General features: G+C 46.4%; 1 protein-coding gene across 1 annotated transcript in view; it reads right to left on the reverse strand.

Annotated features, from left to right (window-relative positions):
- The window catches only part of DOCK5 (dedicator of cytokinesis 5), a 1,209,967-nt gene that overhangs the window by 177,022 nt on the left and 1,009,555 nt on the right, over positions 1-23,390 (reverse strand). Inside the window, exons 45-47 of the mRNA XM_069617597.1 lie at positions 17,317-17,493; positions 9,595-9,678; positions 3,864-4,001 (exon numbers count right to left, since the gene is read on the reverse strand). Of these exons, the coding sequence (XP_069473698.1) occupies positions 3,864-4,001; positions 9,595-9,678; positions 17,317-17,493 (399 nt within the window). The remainder of the gene's footprint in view (positions 1-3,863; positions 4,002-9,594; positions 9,679-17,316; positions 17,494-23,390) is intronic.

Below are 23,390 nucleotides of genomic sequence, written 5' to 3' on the forward strand. Positions count from 1 at the left end.
TTTTTGGTGTAACTGAATTATTCCTGAAACAGAAGTGACATAGTTTACTACAAATAGGGTTTTACTTACCTCGAATTGGATACTGCCATTCTAAAAGTCGAATACTGTGGATTAATTTACCTTGAATTGCTTGCTGCTATCCTAGAAAGTCTTTTACATCATGATTTACTTAACAGAGGTATTGTGTTGGTTTTTATATTCTGTTTATTGCTTATTATTGTACGTGCTGCCTTTCTATAGAATTCTCATTGCCTGTGTATATATAAAATAAACCATTGTGTGTACAATATATCAGTGTAAAAGTGTTTCACCCTCTCTCCCTCCTAAGATAAGCTTGGCTGCTCTGACATACTACCAAAACCTTGAGTGGTAAAGACGTATACTAGGAGATGGAGTTTCTATATTTCCAAGTAGAGACTCTTATAAAGCCCTTTGGGTGGACTTTAGAAAACACAAATTGGTTTTAACCGATGGGGAGGAGGGACCAATTCCCTGCTTTTAACTATCATTCTGAAAATAAGCAACACTATTAGTTGAGAGAAATATCGCTAACATAGCTAGGAAGACATAAGGAAAGAATGATGGAGAGCTATTCTAGATAGATAGATAGATGCTATTGGTCAAATGAGTCACTACACTAGGGTTACTTTGCTTATGGTCTGGCAATACCGATTTCAAATCTGCCTTGATACCGAGGACAAAAAAAACAGAAGCCAGAGTTCAAATTTGACAATTTATATTTACAGCAGATGATGGGTGAGAAATGATGAGGGAACCATCCACAGAGATTTAAGGCTGGACTTCGGGGGACAATCTACACCATTATTTGCATCCCTGATTGATCTCTCAGATTGGCTCAATCAAAGCTTTTCTTCTGATGCACTGCTGACAAGGAACACTGAAACTAGGCAGACCCTGTTGTGGTCAGGCTATACAAAACCATCATTGATCTCACAGTTCAATAAAGACATGCCTAGTGGCATAGTGACTCGTAAAGTAGGGTGCTTGACTGAGTATTCAGAACTATAAGCACCCAGAGATGATTTCTGTGGCCTACGGAAAGATTTTTAGCTGCAAGTCAAGAGTTAGAGCAGGTTTGCAGTACATCAATATTCACTCTACAATACAAACATCTATTTAAAGGGTGGGATGGGCGAGTTAAACCTGTACTCATCGATCCTCCTTTACAGTATCTGTTTTTGACCTGGAATAACTGCCTGAATAACTAGAAAGGCTGCAGAGAAACAACATTTTAAAAACTCTGTAGCCCCCTAACATACTTTGAGCTCCTGGTAAGGCAAATGAGGGAAAATGGCAGGGGAATTGGCAAACACCCTGTGTCATGTAAAGTTGATGAATCAAGCCCAGTTACTGCCTTTGAATCCCTCCTACATGACGGCTTCAAGATCATCTCCAAGTCTCAACCTCACTGCACTGGCGGAGGGGTTGCCTTACACTTCCCCGAGTCCGTTCCTGCTTCCATCTTACCTACCCAGACCTATTCCTTGTTTGAAAGCCTGGTTTGCAAGTTGGTAACGTCTCCCACCTCCACCCTGACCATTGCTACCATCTACCGGCCTCCAGGTGCCACCTCCCCATTCCTCTCTGAATGGGCTGACTTCTGCTCTTCTTTACTTTCTTCCACCTCTAACCTTCTCCTCCTCCTGGGTGATTTCAACATTCTACTGGACTCCCCTACTCTGCATCCACTCTATTCACTGACCTCTGCTCCTTGCTTTCCCTCTCCATTCTCCCTTCTGGGCCAACCCAAACAGCTGGACACACTCTGGATGCCAACATACACTCTGACCTGCCCCCCAACCTCATTAGTCACCCCTCTATCTCTTGGTCAGACCACTCTCCCCTCTCCTCCCATCTGGGTCCCACTGCCCCCCCCCCGGACCGACCCCCAAAAGTCACCAACCAACATTGTTCACCAACACCCGCCCGATGAAACGAGTGACTGCGGCTGCCTTCTCCCCCACCTTCACCCCCTTTCATGCCTCCACCTCCGACTATCTCTGCCCCTGCCCCTCAGCAACCTCATCTTTCCATCACCAACACTTTTGACAATCTTGCCCCAGTCATAAGGATCAGTCTGAGACCTGCCGCAAAGTGGAACACTTGGTACAACACCAAACTTTCAGCCCTGAAACGAAAGTGCAGGGCAGCAGAACGAAGTGGCTAACCTCAGGCTCATCCTCTGACAAACTGGTCTATCTCCTGCTCCAAAGGAAATACAGACTCGCAATATGTGCAAAGAAAAGAGCCCACATTCAGGCACGGGTCTCCGGCACTTCCAATAACTCGGCTAAACTTTTCAAAATCTGCATGGAACGAGCCCCTTCTCCTTCCCAGGCCCTCTGCAATGATCTGGCCTCGCACTTTGCGACCAAAACTAAGGGCATTCTGTCCACCCTGTCTACACTCCCTCACAACCCATCACACACTCCCCCCTCCACTTCCACTTCCCCTCTACCCATCCCCCCCACCCCCGACTCCCTCCTTCCTCGTTTTCCTCCATCTCTCCTGTCACACCTGAGGAAGTTACCAGAGTTGACCACTCCATCAAGGTCTCTTCTAAACAGGTCTCCCCTTCACATCCAGGACCATCAAGGATAACATTTCCTCTCTGGCCTCTGCTGTCGTTGATTTCTGCAATCACTCTTATCACTGGATCTTTCCCCTCCCCCTTAAGCACTCCCTTGTGCGTCCACTCCTGAAAAAACCTTCCTCTGAACCTGCCTGCACTGCCAGCTATCACCCTATCTCCATAACCCCCTTCCTGGGGAAGTTACTTGAGAAGGTGGCCTTGCCCCAACTTAACTCTCACACTGAACTTGTTGGTTGCCTACATGACCATCAGTCTGGATTCCGAGCATCCAGAGTCACGAAACTGCTCTTCTAAACACCTGTGAAGAACTGCTTGCATCTCTGGACTCCAACTTCCCAGCTGTCCTTATCCTTCTCGATCTCTCCTCTGCATTTGACACACTTAACTATTCCATCCTCATACAAAGGCTCCATGATACACTTGGTATCTCGGAACGGGCACTGGATTGGATGTCCTCTTTCCTCACTAACCGCTCATCCCAAGTCATCCTGGGCCCCTTCGCTAAACAGAGGGCAGGGGGTTGCTCGCTTTCCTCTGTGGGCTTCCTCCTTTGGAATAGCCTCACCCCTTGAGTAGGATCTTCTCAAATTCTGGAAGCTCCTTAAGACTTTCCTCTTTTCCACCTTCTCTCCTCTGCTAATCCCACATTTGCTGAATCTGTGTCCTTGGCCCTTATGCACCTTCGGGGCCTTGACCTCCCACACCAATTCTTCCCAGATCCTGTCTATCCTTAGCACCTTGCACCTGCACACCCTCCGCTCTGGAGACGCGCACTTACACCTCCTGCGGCTCTAGGATGTGTATCACTCCACATTCCTAGCACTTCGTCCATGGCTCACCCATGAGCTCGGACTCCCCAGCACTTGCCCCCTCTTCTTCTCTGCACTAACATGTTCTGAACGTTCACAAGGCTTAGTAGGTTTGTCCCTCTCCCGCTTCCCCCTCTGCTCTTTATATTGTGTTGTAATGTATTTCCCACCCTCCCTCCCTGCCCCGTGGGCACTTTGAAACAGTATATTGTTATTGTATAAGCGCCTAACAAGCTAACAAACAAATAAAATAAATGAGCATCCCACCAAGCTGTGGCACTGTCCCCGAGGCATGTTGGCCTTTCACACAACATCTCTGTTTTGTGCAGCAGCGTATTGGCATCATTCTGAACATCCTCAAAGGCAGTGTGGTTTTGTGTGGTGAGGAAGATGCACAATCCCAGAAAGTCACAGCTGAACCACATGTTACTTGCTCTTACCAGTATTATCACGCCATAGAGCTTCTCCACTTTCTGCTTCAGCTCTTTGAAACAGGTGGTCAGGCGCTCATGTAGAGGTCGCAGCTGCTCTGTAAGCTTTTCCCCATGGATCCGTAGTCCCTGAGCGAGTAAGGGCATCTGCAGAATCAAGAGCACAAGAGGTGGTCATGGCTTCAACAACAAAGACCGTATGCCTGCCAGTGACCGTTCTGGACAATCACATGCAGAACAAGGTCTGTTATGATTCTTGTAAAACAATGTGGCTCTGAGCTCTACCAGACTAAACTGCCAGCTGAACGCCACTCTAGAGTCACAGAGTGCTCCTTGTAGCAATCCAATGAACAACCTATATGAACATCAGAGCCATGAAAGAGACCCAATACAGACCCTCTCTTTCTATCTATCACAAAGCTGCATTTAAGGACTGTGCACACCTGTTGTGTACACTAAAACACGGCCCAATGTGTTATGCTTTGGAACATGTTTTTATACTTTGATAACTCACATAGCAGTATCAGCGCGCCTAAACTGGTCTTTGGCATGGAGTACTGCGCCCCCGACAGGCGTATCAAGACCTTAGTCTGCCGGAACAAAGGAAATGAGCAAAAGGAAGATAAGATTATGGGAAGGTGGGATGCAGATGTTAGAGAAAGAGAGCGATGCAGCCGGGTACGAATATTTTGGTTTAGCATGGGTGCGTGCCAGTTTGGTTAGTCGGACCCTGGTCCTGGAAAAGGGATCGATTTATTTATTGCTTTTATTATACACCCAAACCCGGGGGGTGTCACGGCGTAGTTACAGACATCTTGCATATATAAACACTAGGAATAACAATACATTTACAAATGGAAACAAACCAAATTCGCACTTCATAAACAATTTACAGGATACATAGAGTCAAAACAGAAGTGGAACATAAAACAAAAGAAGGTTGGCGATGGATTGTGCAGCAGTGGCTGGGGGTGGGGGAGGAGGGGAAGTTGCCTAGTCCTATCTGTGATTGATGTGGGGGGAGGAGGCAGTGGCCTAAAATGTGTTGAATAGCCAGGTTTTTAAAGACTTCTTGAAACACTGGTGGGATGGCTCATTTCTGGCGTGTAATGGGAGTGTGTTCCAGAATTTGGGAGCCATTTCTGAGAAGCTGCTTCCCCCAGCTCTGGAACAAAAGCACTTTGGATTAAGGCGCTATATAAATAACACATTATTATTTGCAACGTGGGACAAAGATGTGCATTCTTTTTTGATCTTAGTGCTCTCGATGTCTTGTTCGGGCTGACAGTGTTATTAAGATATATCGATGCCTTCTTGGTGAGAGATTTATGGGTGACACAGTGTTTTGAATAGGATTCTGGCTTTTATGGGTAGCCAGTGGGCTTCCCTCCTGGTACTAGAGATGTGATCCGATTTTATTTAATCAAGGGTGGCTCACAGAGCTTTATTTTGCAGCAATTGTAATTTGGCCAAATTGGCGTTTGCGGTACCTAGCAGTATTACATTGCAATAATCTAACTTCGATAAAATGAGAGCCCAAGCCAGGGTAGTACTGTTTTGCCGCATGAGGAATTGTCGACTTAAGGCAATCAGTTTGGATGTGTAAGAGGTGGCCGAGGAAAGTGCATTCACGCGTTTAGACATTGTTAAGTTACTGTCTAAGTAGACACCTAGGGTTTTAACCTGCTTAAGGACTGGTATGGGAGTACCATCAATGCTGAGTGAAGAGTAATAGAAGTGGAGAGCCTTAATTTTGGCTGGGGAGCCCACAATGAGTATCTCCGTTTTTTCATCATTGAGGCAGAGGCTGTTAATAGCCATCCAGTTTTGAATTATCGCATACATTTTGTTGATTTTAATTGTATCCTGTTCATTGTTGCCAGTGATGGGGATGAGGATCTGGGTGTCATCAGCGAAATTCGTATAGATGTCATCCATAGCATCCAGAGCAGAGAATAGTAGCTTTGTGTATGCATTGTAGAGGATAAGCGACAGTCAGGATCCTTGCGGTACTCCTAGTTGTACTGGGATAGGGTCTGCCACTTCCTTGCCAATATTAACTCAGGATTTACGGTCAGCAAGGAAGGATTTGACCCATAGATGAGGCAGGTATGTCCTAAATGGTTGTGATAATTGGGTTGTGCTTTCAAGGCAGAATTGAATAATTACACGTTAGTAACGTTGGATGTATTAGGGGCTTGAGAGTGTGTTAAGGAAATGCCGGAAGTTTGATGGCAGATTTACCCTGGCGTCTCTAGACAAAGTGAAACGCTGAGGTGGATGTGCGACCAACCAACGCAGGTAGGGAGAGCAGTGATTGATGACAGTCCTTTTGAAGGCAGCGGCAGACCTGCACCCTTCTGTTGTACAATTTTGCTGTGCGTTGACTATTAGCATCAGGGTATGACCTGGTTTGTACAGCGCTTTATGCCACAGTAAGGTCGCCTCACAGGACTGAGGAGCAGGGAGGGAATCTTTCAAGTGCCAAGCCAACATACATAAACACCAGTGGGCCCAAAGATCAGCACTGAGGGGCCACATAGCCAGCAAGCAAGCCAGCCAGCAAACAAACACCAGAGGGCCCAAAGATCAGCACTGGGGGGGCCACATAGCCAGCAAACATGAACACCAAAGGGCCCAAAGATCAGCACTGGGGGGCCACATAGCCAGCAAACATGAACACCATAGGGCCCAAAGATCAGTACTGGAGGGGCCACATAGCCATTGAGCAAGCCAAGAAACATGAACACCAGAAGGCCCAAAGATCAGCAGTTGGGGATCTCATAGCCAGCCAGAAAGCAAACAACATAACCCCCAGTGGGGTGTGAGACAGGCATTGCATCAGGAGAGACAAAGACTCAAATGCGGCTGTTTGAAAACCTTCATTTACTAAGGGTCTTGGGTTGGTGTAATGCCTACCGGCCTTAACTCTAAAGGTATAATTCCCTCAAATGATGTCGTTGTTGTCAAAGAGGCCAAAGTAAAAGTCTGTCATTGCCTAAACATATGCTTGCCCTCACTCTATACACAAATGAGATAGGAAGTCTTTTCAAAAATAAGAAAAATAGTGGTTAAACAAAAATGGAAGCCAGGTTGTCTTTCACCAGGTGCTGCTGGGTCGATATCACACACATAAATTCAACCCACAGAGCTATTCGTAAGACCTTCTCAACAGGTCCTTTGTAGTTATTCCGAGTTCCTTGGGGTTCCCTTCCACAAGCTTCAGCTTCATTAAGCTTCAAAAACATAACTAAAAATAATAACAGTTCCTTTTGTAAGCTTCTCTGGGTTCCCTTACCCACGCTTCAATCCCCTCACCAGTTTAACTAAAACTTAACAAGTTCCTAACTTGATTAGGTCACTTTGGGGTTCCCTTCCCCAAGCTCAGGCCCCTTACAACTTTGAAACAAAATCAGTTCTTTATCGGGATGTACTTTGATTTCTTAAATAGGACTCTCAGGGTCTCCTTCCTTCCCCCAAGCTCTAGGCCTCTTCCAGCTTCTAAACACAACACATGATTTATTACAGTTCTTTCTTGAATTCTTAAGCCATTCTTTCATGGGGTAGAATCAGAGGCTTTCGAAAACGCCAGGCTTTTTACTTTTCCTAGGTGCGAGCACTCTGTCCCTCTTGCCCCTCTCTTTGCTCTCACATTCTTCTGTTATCCTTTTGTTTCCTTCAGAAGCTCTCAGCACCCCTTTTCTTCTGCTTTCCTTTCTGTGCACACTTGCACCCTCTTTAATATGCCCCTAGCACTTTGCTGATGTGCTTTTCCTTTCTGTGCGCACTCGCACTTTCTTTTGTTCCGTGCACACTTGCATCTTTCTTTGCGTACCCCAGGCACTCTTTTTTTGCCTTTCTCGTGCCCCCTCTCTCACTACGGGCCACTTGCTGTTTCTTTACTACTTTTTTTCGCATTACGCTTCGATCAGGCTTTTACTTGCTTTTCGCCCAAATCTGCTTTTCTCACTGCTTTTCTTTTGCTTTCTGTCTCCTCGCTGCACTTTCAGCCTTTTTTCTTTTCTTTCACTTCTAACTTTCACACTTTTCTTTCTTTCCGATTCAGTGCTGCTTTTACTGTTCGTGCCATTCTCCTGGTCTCATTTAAACGCACGATCCTGAGTTTCTCTTACATTCTTCACAAATCTCACCCGGCAGCATACCGTAGATAGGCGGCTCTTTCAGGCAATGCGAGGTTGAGGTCAGGCTCTCACTACCTGCCCCTCAGGCACCCCTGGCGTTGGCACTGGCCCAAGGAAACGAGCGCTCTGCTGGTCCTAGCCTGCGCAATGAAGACAGCGCTTCTCTGTCTCCCTGGAGGCACGGCTCCCTCTCTACGCTGCAGCCCACACACACCGGGCCAGTGCCTCTATGTGCTGTCATGCTCCTGCTTGCCGCTCCTGCTTCTCTCTGCTTCTGTGCTTCACTGGTCTGCAGGGGCGTTGCTAGGGGGGGGGCTAAGGGGGCTATAGCCCCTGGTCTTTTGGTTGTAGCCCCGTATAGAATCTCAGGAGCTACAGCCAAAAGACTAGCTAGCCCCAGGTCCCAACAGTTCCGACATCAGCGTAGCCCCGGGTCTTTTCCAGACCTAGCATCTCCCCTGCTGGTCTGGACTGCATCCCCAGCTCGTTCAAGCGTCTGCGACTGAATACACCTTTTATAGCTGAACACGGAGTCAAGTGGAGTCAGGTGTGAATGGTTAGCTACCCATGCCTGACTATTAGTGTGACAGTGGATTTCTCGGTTGCCCTTACTTTCCCCATGTTATTCCTATGGGTAATCATTGATCTTAGTGGCCTCCTCCTCGTCTCAGTATTCCTTGGAAATGGGGAGGGGGAGATGAGCTGAGATTGTAAAGGTAAGTTGTTTTCAGGATTGGGAAAATACCATGCCTTGCCCTCGCGCATCCTCCTCCCAATCCCCTGTGACTCTCCACTCAGGTGATCCTCCCTCGCTTGTCCACCCCCAGGGTCGGGATCCAAAAGCGATGGCCCTTCCCATGCCACCTGAATGGAAGGTCCCGAGGGAGTGGGTGGGAGAATACTGCCAGGTTTCTCACAGGGCACAAAGAACAGCACTTAGAGGCCCCATAGCCAGCCAGCAAGCCAACAACATGGAGAGAATGGGTGAGGAGAAGACGTGAATGGGCTGCAAAACAAGCTCACAGAAGATCTGGGCAGCGTGTACCTGGAAATCCTTTTAGTAACATTCGGAAATGGGTTGCAAGTCAGAAATGCGAAAGGACCATGTTACAACTCTGAACAATGTGCAAATACTCCAACATGAAAACCTATGGAGACAAGCTACCTTTCCAACATGTCCAGCTGAATAACAGTGTATATTTTTGACAATTTGATGCTATGGGTCAGTCAACAATCATATCCACATTGTAAACGATTTGATGAAAATCTTAGAAAGAAACGTTGCTTTCACTTCCTTTTTAACATCCAGTAAAGTACAAATAATATGAAACTCAGGAACCTGCCCACTGGTGTCCATTTTACCTGTGAACTGCGGTTGACAATAATTTAGCATTCTTGCTGTTCTTGCAAATGGAGTCCCTATGCTCTCCCCAAGGAGGAGTTACTTGAATACCAGGTATAAAGAGACATTTCCAAAACATTACACAAGATTAAAGGCCAGAGATGGAATCTTTGATTTTGGATTAAGAACCATGCGAGTCCAACCCACTATAATAATGAAAATTAACTGCTGCTCTTGAAGGGAGAGGCCATCTTACCTGTAAAGCAATCAACTGCTTCAACAGCTCAATCTTCTCCTGGTCCTCGGGGTGATCTTGCGTGTACTTTTCTGTGAAGAACGCCTGAAGGTAGAGAAAAGGACACAGAGTTATTTTTTGGTACACAGATCGATCTCGATCTCTCTCTCTCTCTCCGTATCAACTGGATCTGCCCTTCAGGCAGGGGGCTATTCAGGGTAGCAGAAGTGGGCGAGGGAGGGGACACTTCTAGAAAAAGTCCTGTTACTTTATTGGGGAAATCGAGTCCATGTGCTATCCCCACAATACCACTACAGTCTAGCGAAGTTGCAGCTGGTGAATTTGTAAAATGTAGTGGTGTATATGTTTTCCCTGAATTGAATCGAGCAAGTGCACCTGAACTAATGCAGTAAGTTGTTGGTCAGTACATCATCTTACCAATAAAAAATAAAAGGGTTGAAATCATGCATTTCACAGCAACAATTTCAGAATAATTGGGTAACAATGTAGAATCCATACTCCGATGTGCAAGGCACACATGAAGCAATCCAATAGATGGCAGGTCACCAATAGTACACATGAATTTGTGATGGGTATTGATGCTGGCTGCCCCAAAGACAAACTAAACCTCTCAACAAAGCATGCCAGCGTTGCCCCACTTTGAAGCAGGTTCTGCCCAAACCAGATCATTAGGTATGGTGCCCTTTCATGCCTTTTGCGTTCAAAGAAAAAGTAATGAGGCTGGTCGTAACAATACATGCCAGCATTGCCCCTGTAAAACACATGTGCATGCTGTTAGTACCCCAAAGAGGTTTGTCTTAACAATAGGTGCCCACGCTGACCCCCCTTTCATGCTGTTGGTGCCCAAATCAATTCCTGCATTCTGTCTCGATACATGTCCATGAGGACCCCGTTCTGCGCCATGTTGTTCAGTGCACATAAACTGCCATAAACTGTGCTTTTGCCCCAGACCAACACATGCATCACATATGTACACAAAAACTCATTAACACCAACACGACTGCAAACAAACATTTTTTAAATGTACCTTTTTTCTTTGTTATGAAACTAAAATCCAGGAACGTTAGTTATTTCACACCCAACATTGGAAAACTTGAGGTCATCGTAAACTATCCATTAAGTCTTAAATTCAAGACTTGGACACACCCAAAAAGCCTTTGTGATCAAACCATCTGCTTAAAATCAATGTTTGAAAAAGGTATGCACCATCTAATTTACACAACAAGTGAGTAATGAAAAAAGTGCATCATCTAAAAAGCCTCTCTGAGTTTTGTCATTCTCCAACTAAATCCCAGCAGCAGAAGCGCATCCATTTTCTGCTGTATTGAGAGGAGGTGGACCCTTTCCTTGCTGCCACATGAAGATCTGTGCGTTACGCACCCCCCAGACAGCTCCAGGTGATCATAAGCTAGGTCCCCAGGGACTACGTGGCCAAGGAAAGGGACTGTGGCTCGGGAAGCAGAACCATTCCCTCCTGCTGATGTAGACAGCCCAGGTGATTGCTTCATAAGTAATGAAAGGCAATGACAACTCAGATCCTGTAGTTCGGAGTAGCAATTTCTCCCAGGCCAGTTTGGCGCCCTCAGGATGAGGTGAAAACGGTTCGTTCATTTCACTTTTTGTAGCACTTGTGGCACTAGCAGGGAGGGGAAAAACACGTAAAAAGGCTAACCGTACAATGGAAAATGGAAGGCATCCCCTGTGAGGTCAAACCTTTCCCTCTATGGGATGCATACAGAGGGTCTTTCTTGTTGTTCTGTCTAGCCAACAAAACCAGGAATCAGCATGCCCTCAGCATAAACTATTGGTATTAGCACTTCGCCTTGTAGCTGCCATTTGAGCAGGCGTGTGACCATTGGCTCAAGGTGTCCACCCCGATTTGGTCCCTCTCCGGCTTTATGGAATTCTATCGGGCAAAGGTATTTTCTAGTGAACATTCCCAAAAGATGCAAAGGAGGTGTGGGCGGGATGGGGAGTTGGGGGGCGAGTCTCATACTCAGGGGTGCCTCCAAGGGGTGGCCAAGGGGGGCCACAGCCACCCTTATAAAAGCACGCCCCCCCACCGGCCCATTCATTTATGTATGTTTGTTTTGGTGCGCCACCCCAAGACTTCAAGTGTGGCCACCCCTATGAAAAATGTCTGGGGGCGCCACTGCTCATACTCGCCCTGCTTGTTTCCATAAATCATTGCTGTGGTGTTGTTGGCCATGTAGAGCGCAAACTGTGCGATCCCACAGGAATCGCAGACAAGTTTAATTGCCAAATAAGTCGCCATCAGCTCCAAATAATGTATTTTTGAAGCCGCTCTTACGGACCCTGAAAGTTGTGGACCCACCACCGATCCAAGTCTGTCCGCCAATCCACAAGGGACGAATGTGTGGAGTGGGTCCTTGCAGGGGGCGGAGGAGAGGGTGCCCCCACCTTAAGGTTACTCACCTCCATCCACCAATGGAGATGGTGGCAGGACTAGTGGGGGTGATATCAAATGCATCTGTGGCTGGGTCTACTGTGACCCCTGAGACACAATATGAAATTGTGTGAATCTCATGTGCAGCTTATGATGAGGAACCGCCTGGATGCATTAGGTCATGCTGCCAAGCAGGCGTTGATCTTCCCTGCTGGTAGTCACGAGCACCTCAGCAACTCCTGACAGATGAACGACAGACACATTCCTTTAGCGGGAGGGGGTGTGGGGGCTGGTGGGAGACCCTTCCTTGTGCACTGATCATGAGGCCCAGCGTATATATGCCAGTCATATGATAGTTGACAGAGTCCACCACCAGTGAAGGAGTAGGTGCACGTATTAGCCAGTCATCCAAGTACGGTTAGATGTAGGTCCCCTGTAGATGCAAATGGGACAAGAGAGCATCCATAACTTTGCCGAAAACCCTCAGGGCTGAGCTCAATCCGAAGGGAGGAGCTTTGTACAGGTAGTGAGACTTTTGGATACAATAAAACAAGTTATTCCTGTTTGGCTTCCAGCTTCCATATACGTATGTGCATATAGGTATCTTGCAGATTGGAGGCACACAAGAATCCCCCTCCACAAGGGCCACTAGAATTTGTCCAAGAGTGACCATCCTGAACCTCTCTGAAAGGAGGGTCTCACTGAAGTAGGACAGATCGAGAATTACCCTTCTTCTTGCTTTGTCGCTTTTGGGAAAGACAAAGAATCAGGAGAAACAGCCCTGCAAAGGACTTTCCAACCACATCTGTTCTTTTGCATCTAGCTTCATCAACTTCTGAAGGCCCTCCATGAAATTCAGTGAAAATTGATGGAGCAAGAGAAGGTATTGGTGTGGGGAGGGGGGGTGGGTAAGGGGTGGTGGAGCCATGGGAAATGTGAATCCACTTCTCACTACCGACAGTGTCGATGAGTCTATGATTATTTACTTCCAAGATGATAGGTGGATGGAAATTAGACCGAAATGCAACCAGGCCTTGCAAATGTCAAAACTTGTCCTTGCCAGCATGGCTTGACTCTGTGCCTAAGAAGCCTTTGACAGGTCTCACCCTTTTATTTGCCTGTTATCCAGCTCTCTGACTTATCCTGTCTGATTTAGGCACACCCAATCCCAATACATAAAAATTTTCGAATTTGGGATACGAAAAATAATTAATTTATTTGTTTCTTCACAATTGCTTCACAACAAGGGGCACGTGTTTTCCTTAATAAGGTTACAACGTACGATGAATATTACAGTTTTTTCATTTCATCTTCTTCAATTTTATACTTTCACTTGTTAAGAGTTCATTTGTTAACCAACTGTGACTGTTAACGAACTTATGTAAGAGTTCATTTGTTAACCAACTGTGACTGTTAACGAACTTATGTTCAATTTTTTTTCATTACGTATTCTCAATTTTTTAATGATTCTACACCCAATTTGTGTATGTACCATTTAAACCATTGTTTTTACATGCTGTTACATGTTAGACCTTACTTTTGTATATCATTTTCTGTTCCTTTGATATAAAGCTTTCAATTTGCAATTTCCATAATGTTTGTCTCATTTTGAAGGAATGACTTTAATTTCTGACTGCATGCAATATCTATGAATTACACTAGATAAAAAGGTTTTGGGACCGGATGAATAATTTTAATTTATTCACACCCCATACGGGCCAACCTTTGATACACCAGGACCTTGCTTTGTTGTAAACACATATGATTTAGGCACAGGCCAGGAAGTCTTTGAAGTCACAATTTGAACACTGGTTCCGCCATTGCAACGATGATGCGGTCGAGTTAATGATAGGCCTGATGATGGCAGATGGCCTTTTGCAGTGAGCAAATGTGCATTTTCCTTCATCAACTCCTCATCCATGGTGGAGTGCAAGGGGGTGAGGGCATAAAAGGCTAGAGCTATTATCTTGCTTGTACCTCTGGTAACAGGTTTGTCCTTTTGAGCCAAGCCCCTCTCTTCTGAGGTCCAAGCCTAGACATTACTCTTGCACTAGTACCCACAGTGTGCAACTCCACTACCCAGCATGTTGTGGGTGACATCTTTTGCCTCCCGTAAGCCAGCCAGGAGCTGCTCTCTCCAATTTCCCAATAGTTAGCCTGCAAAGTCCACCATCTTGCGCAAACATTGGTTATTACCGGCTGTAAGGATTGCATCTGAATTAGCCTGATGCAGATGCAGTGCATGGATCAGGTAGATTGGTTTTACCTAGTCCGTCCAGTGCTTTTTCCTCTCTACGTGACTGTGTAGAGGATGAAGCTGAAGGCAGTTTCCCTGTTGCCAGTGCTAGGGAGAGTACTGGCGAGTAGGCTAATGAATTGGTGCTAATGCACAGAGTCTCCGCCGAGATTTGTATATAGCGGATGTCCAGTTTCGTATTCAATATGTGGCATGTGCATTATTTATTTTGCCTCTGTCAGGATGTTCGGCTGCAACATGTCAGGGAGAGGGAGTTCATGGAACTCGATATCTGAAATTCGCTCACGGTATCGCAGCCTACCCAGGGCCCACGGGTGCCCACCACCTTTCCTCCTGAGGCGGCTGGATTTCTAAAATAATATCCTTAAAATATTTGCTCATGTCCATATTTGACAGGAAATACATACATCTGCTCATAAGGAGCTCCTGTCCCAGACAGGTAGCACAAATAGTCTGTGTGGAAGTCCCTGTGTGCTTTGTTCGCTGTGAAACAAATATCTCTCCACATGAGGCCAGAAGCGCAAGTTCATGAATTGCTCTGGTATAGGAACATCGCACTGAAGGTGGGAGCTCAAGGGAATGTGGAAAATTGGCACTGAAGGTATGGTCCTCGAGGGGGCAACAATTGAGGCTATGCCCATAAGTGGAGCGGGTGTCCTGGCCTCCTACGTGTCTAGGGCATGGCCTTGAACGGCCAACACATGCCTTTTGAGGGGTTCCCTCATAAGCAGCACACGCAGGCCCATGCAAAGGTGCCTAGGGATCTGCATGGGGCAGTTTCACCAATGGTAGAAGCCCAGTGTATTCTCAGGTGCAAGTCAAGCTTGTGCAATGACTACAGTATGCGTGTAGGGATTAATTATGACACCTTGCATATAAGCATATTTGTCTTTTTGTATCGTTTGCATGGTGAAAGGCTACTCCGCCCCCCTCATGTGCCAGAGATGAAAAGACGACTCAGAATGGGGGTTTCAGTGCCTCTCGCTGGATGTTCTTTCCTCCCAAGCCAGTGTTCTTCTGAAGTGATACAGGGTGTGGTGGATACAACTGTTAAGGGGGTTCCCGAGGATCACACAATCGGCCAGGAACAATACTCAATGATGGAGGACTCGGGTGCACGTCAAAACCCAGCTTTATTCAAACAATGAGTCCAAGCTGGGGCAGCATACAAGCATTTCATTTTGTAACACTAGCATTTCAAAGGATTACAAGGTGGTTTTGTTACAAAATTGCATCATCAATGCCATCACATCACATTATCAGTTCACAAAACCTACAGGGAATTAGGGTTGGTTAGTAGGTCGAACTACACATATAATGTTTAGGGGTTAGTCGCTCAATTGGTGGATACCTATCTGATAGCTCCAATTGGGACCATCTTACCGACAGATGCTATTTCTAATACATCACTATAGGGCTAATTGATTGGTTGGCGCTATTCATCTTGGGCACTGTGGCAAGGGCCTTTCTTATTGATTGGCATCTAGCGTACCAAACTTGGGACACTGACAGGACTTCAAGATACAAGTGAGACACAAGTGGGGGAAGAGACTTCCATGGTCTGCTATATTTCCAATTAAAGAATACTCCTAATCATCCCGAGGCGTTGAGGCCTTCCCGGCAATGAGGCCTTCCTTTATTCTTTGAACTTGGCCTTGCGTGCTGTCTGGTGTCTGTGCGCATACTGAGGGAGTTCTGCACGTGTCCCATCTAGGTCTGGCACATAATGAATAGGCAGTGTTTTTCATATCAGGATCACGTGTTGGGATACCGTGTTTGAGAATGGAGTTCCTCCTATTTATTAGGGTTTTGGCTAATTTTACTGTGCATGTTGTGTTCTTTGTGCACCACTCATAGCGCTGATCAGTTACTTTCTATTAAGGCTTTTGGCATGCTGCTCTCATTATTATTATTAAACTTGATTAACTGGGGATTCTACCATGTCTCGTTCTGGGAACTTCTCATGCCTGCGTTCTGTTCATCCACTAGTCCTTTCCTAGTTTCTGACCTTGGCTCTAGCTTGTGAGCTACTACTGCTCCGCACGAGTTTCTAGACTACATTTAACATCTTGGGTTCTGAGGCCTTGCTAAATGTTCTAAAACCTGCTGCAGCCTTTGGGTTCAAGAAAAAAGGCTGCACTTTGGTACATTTTTCATCATGTTATGCCCTGCATCTTTTACATGTTAATGATTCCAGGGACTGCACCTATGTGTATATATGTTTTTCATGCCTACGTGCAAATATCCTTCATGTTTGCGCGTATATTTACTTCATGTCTATGTGTTAAATATTCTTCGTGTCTGCTATGTGAAATTGGTGTGTATGTGTGTAGCCATCTACTTATTCTCTATTTCTATATACATGTATACTAGCAACTACTTGCCATTCTACTGGTCACACCATCTATTCCATTTATAACGACAACTTCATGGTCCTAGTTAGTTTTGTCTTTCACCCCAGACTCTTGGGCTGTTAGGGCTGTCTCAGCTGGTATTGTTTCTCACCTGGAGGATACTGGCGAGGGGTAGGAATAGGAAGTGGTACTTGTATACTCATCTGAGTAAGGGCAGTGGGTATTACTTGAGCAGTCATCTGCCCCATCATACAACTACCCGGAGAGGAGAGTGCTCCCTCTCTGCCCGGATGTTTTCTGAAAAAGGGACTGAGTGTTGGGTGAGGCAGGCAAAGTAGGTGCAGTGCAAGGGTGTGGCTGGGGAACACACACGCTGGTGCTTTCTAGAAAATTCTATTGGATGTTGCTTTGCAACATGCTCCTGTCCCTGTTCATTGGGACGGTCAAGTATAGAGAAAGGGGCGTGGGAGAGAAGATTAAGTATGAAAACAACAACAAAAACTATAAATAAAACCAGGCAACAATATCAATAAATATTGGCAATGAGAAGATTTACAGGGGCACAAACCACTTATTTTAAAAACATGCAAACATTTAGGGAATGAAGAAGATAAAATTGGTAGAAGATGGCCAACATTGTGCATTTTCTCTATTTCAGAAAGAAGTGTTCGGTTTAAGGGGCTGGGTGCATCTGAAACAATTACCTTTTCATAGTTGGTGAACCCGCCCATGACGGCTGGGTCCACAATCCCATTTAGCAGCATGGAGAGGGGGTGGACAGCCAATGTTCGGTCGCAGGCATGTTGCTGGACAATGTTGCTGATCTTTTCATTGGTGACTTCCATGGTCTCAATGGCGTTCTCGAGGGGACTGATCTCTTCCTAAAAGCAGTCAGGGGAAGAACACAGTTTAATTGGTTCTATAATTCAATGTTTTCCATTCCACAAAAGTACATGAAAGCTGTTTCTGGGTGCGCTGCATCTAGCCTCTTACAAATCCACTAGTAAGGCTAGGTAGAATGCCACCCTCACTTTTTTCAGGTACGATGTCGGCAATCGGGGCTACGCTCACTCCCTCACTCTTCTGCCTGGTTGGACAGAAAACAATCCTGGTGCAAAACTCCGATTAGTTCTGCACCTCAGCAACTAGAAGGCCTCTTGCCTTCCGTCCACTCAGCGTGACTTGAAGTTCTTTTCAGAGTTGGTGGAACTGTCCAGGCCACTTTGATGGAAGGTACCTTCTTCCATGGAGTGAGGCCCTTTGCTAATGCTAATGCCACTCGAAGTGTGGAAAAAACACAGGACTTTCTGGTCAACCTGATTACTTCCTTGCCTCACACCCATCTGGAGGAAGACACATGTGAAAGGCTGAGCATTCCATTATGGAGGATGGAGGGGAATCCACAAGAACTTTGGATCATTCAGAGAATTTGGAAATCTCCTACCAACCCTGAGCCACCTGTACAAAGAGTTTCACCAATCTAATGTGCCATCTGTCTCAAAGTCAAGGGAAACCCGCCCTATTCACAAAGCTCTAGTTTGATTACAATACGGTGTATGATTTTAGCTTGCCATTTCTACTTGCAACACCATTAAAGAGTTTTGTTTGACTACAGGAACATCAGCTCAGAGTATATGCAACTAAAAGAATGGAAGGAATTTGCAAAACGAGCCCTTTAGATGCAATTGCGTATTCTAGGGTCATCACTATGGAGAAAGCAGCATGAGTGGATGGGCAGGTTCCTGCTAGCTGCTTACTAGAAAATCTTCAATTGCTATTCAAACCCAAGTTGGAGCTGGTGCCAACAATTAAGTTAGGGGACAAATGTGATGAATGGGGACTAGGATTACTCAGTGAGGTTTGATTTCCGTCAGGGTTGACTCAGGGTAATGGGCAATAACATTTATTATCACAGTGCTTAGAAGCTTTTGTATTTAATTGAAGAACATCAATGTCAATTTTCGATCAGAAATGACTTACAACATGACATTTACAGATGGGAGTTATTCCCCACAAGAGTGCCTGTACAGTAGTGATAACTGGTGAGCCAGTTTATGAGGGTGCAAAGAAAGTGGGACAGAGCAAGGAGAAGAAAACAAACAATACAAATATAGCCAACAGGTGAATTACAAAGATAACAGGGTGAATATTGAGGTTTCAGGCCGTGCTGTGAAGGAAGGTCCAGAATTTTTGCCCATTAGTATGATGGGGAATTGCAAGCCTAATTTGGATAAGATCCACCCACCCTATGAGCTTCACTTTATGTACGTTTTAGACTAGGTTTCTTACATACTGCACATTACACTTGTTTATGGTCTGGTTCTAATTCTGGGGTTTGCCCCCTCTGCAAAGCATCTAATGAAACTCTATTGAATTTTATGCTAATTTGTCCAGTCTCATTCCATATGATGCAGAGGTATTTGAGACCCGTTTTGTTGGAATTGAGCATAAAAAACTCAAGAGATGTTATGTTGTTTTTAACTTGTTCACAGGACTGGAAAGTTATTTCTCCACAGCCAGATATGTGCATCATGCTTGGTTTTTAAGAAGTAGATAGCTGGGTACTGTGCGATCATTGTTGGGTATCCTCGTGAGGCTGCAAGCTTCCTCTCCTCACACAGGATCCCTTGGGAGGGGGTATTAACCCCAGGAGGTTTTTACAAAAATATATATCAATTTGTCTTGTTTTTTAAATTGTTATAATATGTAAGTGTTTTAAATTCTATTCATCAACTTCTCTTGTATAATTGCTTGTGTTGTTGCTTTTTGCAAATGGTCAATACGAATAATGTCGTTCAAAATGAATGAATGATAATATTAATGTAGGGGAGAAAGCACTTCAAACTAAAGCAAGGTGATTCTGGCACGATGTGCCATTAAAAGAAGAACAAGTTACTTACCAATTTGTAACATTCTTTTGAATGGATGTTCCTCCAACGTATTCCACATCTTTGACATGTAATGTCCACAGCTGTGTACTTCGGAAACTTTTTCGGCAGAGGGTACCCTGCGTCGTTGGGTCGATGTCCCTCGAAGGCCTCCGTCGAGAGCGATGTCACCGGATGTTATAAATAGGACGCACGGCACCCGTAGCGTCAGTTTAAGTTTTTTCCTCCATAATGTGTGACACGACTGCCTGCTTGACTGCACATAGCCCTGCGGAAACTTAAGCTGCAATCGCATATGAAATTCTCCAGAGGGACAGGCTGGGAGGGCGATGTGGAATACGTTGGAGGAACATCCAATCGAAAGAACGTTACCAGTTGGTAAGTAACTTGTTCTTCGAATGGATTGTGTCCTCCAACGCATTCCACATATTTGACAGACTCCCAAAGCAGTACCAGAAAATGGAGGAGGGAAAAGAATTTAGAGTACCCAATCAGATGGCAGAATAAAGAACCGCCTTACCAAAGGCCATATCTTGACCATGAATTGTATCCAGGGAGTAATGTTTAACAAAGGTGTGGATAGAAGCCCATGTGGCTGCATCACAAATATTCCTTATAGGAACTCCCCGCTGCAGGGCTGTGGAAGTGGCCATGCCCCTAGTGGAATGAGCTTGCAACCCTTCAGGAGGGTCCTTGCCCACCAACCGGTAACATTCAGTAATGGTGAGGATAATCCACCTGGACAAGGTCTGTTTTGTAACAGCCTGGCCCAATCGGCGACCAGCATACCCCTCAAAGAGTTGATTGTCCACTGTGACCCTGGACAATCCTAGAAATATAAAAGCTCAGAGCTCTCCTAAGGTCCAACCTATATAGGCGCTTCTCTTCCTTACCAGGATGAGGAGGAGGATAGAAAGAAGGAAGAACCACTTTCTGGCTCAAATGAAATTCAGACACTACCTTAGGTAGAAAGGAAGGACATAGCCTCAATACAACCCTATTCTTGTGGAACACAGTAAAGGGCGGCTTAGATTAAAGTGCCTGCAATTCACTCACTCTGCGAGCGGAAGTCACCGCAACCAAGAACACGGTCTTGAAGGACAATAATCACAAAGGACAAGAGTGCAAAGGTTCAAACGGAGCACCCATGAGAAATTTCAAAAGCAAATTCAGATCCCAGACCGGCCCCTGGAAAGGGGACGGCGGGAACACATTAGTGAGTCCTTTAAGAAATTGGGAAATCAAAGGAATCTTAAAGTAAGAACATTCTTCAGACGAGCGCTTGAAGATAGACCGCGCAGCCAGGTAACCCTTAATGGTACCCACTTGAAGACCCCTGTGGGCCAAAGAAAGCAAAAAGACAAAACCATGGGAATGGAACTCTGAAAAGGCTCAAAATGTTGTCCTCTGCACCAGTTGCAAAAAAGACGCCAACAGCAACGGTACAGGGATTTTGCTGCTGGCCGTCTAGCCGAAAGCAACACCTCCATCACGTCATCCGGGAGGTCCCAATCCTTATACCTCAACCTTTCAGATACCAAGCGTGAAGGTTAAAAGTCCTGACCTCTTAATGGAGAACCTGACCCCCCCGTCCCCTTTGTGCGAGAGCCGATCCTCTCGGTAGGGAAGACGGCGTGGAGGGCAGATGGACATGTCTAGAAGGTCCGGTTACCATGCTCTCCTGCCCAATCCGGAGCAATGAGGATCATGTGGGCTCAAAACCTCCGTAACCTCCTTAACACTTGAGGAATGACGGGGACTGGAGGAAACGCGTACAGCAGTGGGAATGACCAATCCACTACGAATGCGTCTCCTAAGGCAGATGAACTGCAGAGAGCGAAATTTCCTGTTGAATTGCCCAGAACCAGAGCTGCATTGCCTCTCTGCACAACAGGAGTGACCCTACCCCCCCTTTTCTGTTGAGGTAATGCATGGCCACTCTTTCCCCCGCACAGATGGCAGAAAAGCCTTCAGGGCCAGCCTTATGGCCCTCAGCTCCAACAGGTTGATGTGGAGTTTGGACTCCGACGGAGACCAACGACTGCTGGCGGTCAAGTCTTTGGCATGAGCTCCCCATTCTGTGAAGGAAGCGTCCGTCACTACAGTCACCTCCTGCCACGGTTGCCAAAATGGCTCCCCCTTCATCAGGTTCCCCTCGTTGGCCCACCACAGAATATCCTGCGAGACAGAGTGGGATCTGAACGGGATCCGACATCTTGCCTTACAACTGCGACCACTGCATCTTGAGGACCCATTGCAGGGATCTCATCCTCAGCCTTGCCTCTGGCACCAGAAGGATGCAGGATGCCTTGAGGCCGAGCAACCTTAAGATTTCGAAAGCCGGGAGACTCTGGGCATGTTGAAACATCGGCACAATGTGATGAGCCCTCACTTTGGGAGGCGAGCAACTTCCCCAAGGATGGGTCCAACACAGCCCCGATGTACTGGAACAGTTGGGAAGGTGTCAGATACGACTTCTTGAAATTGAGGGAGAAGCCCAGTTTATGGAGGCAGCGGAAGGTGAGACTGAGGTGATCCAATGCTTGCTCGGGAGAACGTGCATGGATCAACCAGTCATCCAGGTAGGGGTAGAAGTGGACCTCTCTACCCCCCCACCCCCCCCCAAGTTTGAGATACACTGCCACCACCACCAACAGCTTGGTGAAGACCCTCAGGCAGAGGTCAATCCGAATGGCAGGACCTGAAACTGAAAGTGCGATTTGCCAGCCGCAAACCTCAGGTACTTTCTTTGCTTGGGATGAATCAGCACATGAAAGTAAGCATACTGTAGGTCCAGAGACGCCAACCAATCCTGAAGTTGAAGGGCCTGGAGGACTTGAGAAAGAGTGACCATCTTGAACTTGTCCTTCCTGAAAAGTTTGTTCAACCCACCCAAATCCAGGATGGGTCTCAACCCCCTGTCTTTCTTTAGAATAAACAAATATGGGGAATACCAACCCTTGTTCCTCTCCGCTACAGGCATCAGTTCTATAGTCCCTTTCTCTAGCAGGGCCAAGATTTCCTGTACAAGGAGCGGATCTGGAATCTTCAAAGAGAGATTCCCTGGTGGATTGTCGTGAGGCCGCTGTAGGAAGGGAAGGCAGTAGCTGTGGGCTATTGTATTCAGAACCCACGCATCTGAAGTAATGGCTTGCCATTCTTTGAGATGCTGAGATAGCCTGCCCCAACCGGTGAACCATGGGATATGGCCTCATGACTGTTTTGGAGCGGCTTCGGCAGCGCCTGAAGGCAATGAGGCAGCTGCCCGAGTGGCTTTGGCACCTCTATTTCCCCGACTACCACGGGTACTTTTATGTGGACCCCTTTGACTGGCGGCTCCTCTCATTCTACCAAAGGAGGATTAGTAACGAAAAGAACCTCCCCTCCACTGCTGTCCCCTAGGATGAAAAGGCAGAGGTTGACACACAGCTGCACTCAAAGATTTAGCCGCAGCTTTGGAGATCTGCAACCTCTCAATGCTCTCGCCAGCCTTGCTGCCAAACAAATGCGTGCCATCAAAGGGCATGTGCAAAAGACAGGCTTGCACATCTGGAGCATAACCAGACTTCCGCAACCACGCAAATCTGCGTATCACGGTGCTCGCAGCCATGGACCGGCTCACACTGTCGGCCGTGTCCAAACCCGACTGAAGAGATTCACACATGGAATCCTTGCCATCTTGCATGAGAGCAAGGAACCCATCCCTTTCTTCCCCTTCTGGAAATTGCTCAGCCGCGAGAGAAACAGTTCCACGGAGTGTGTGAAAACCTTGCTAAGGCACAAGTGGAGTTGGCTGATTTCAACGAAATACTCCCTGCAGAAAACACCTTGCGTGCCCAACCGTCAAAGCATTTGTCGTCCCTATCAGGAGGGATGGTAGGGTACGCCGC

The sequence above is a fragment of the Ambystoma mexicanum genome, chromosome 10, assembly GCF_040938575.1.
Source record: "Ambystoma mexicanum isolate Mex_15411 chromosome 10, UKY_AmexF1_1, whole genome shotgun sequence".
Classification (NCBI taxonomy): Eukaryota; Metazoa; Chordata; class Amphibia; order Caudata; family Ambystomatidae; genus Ambystoma; species Ambystoma mexicanum.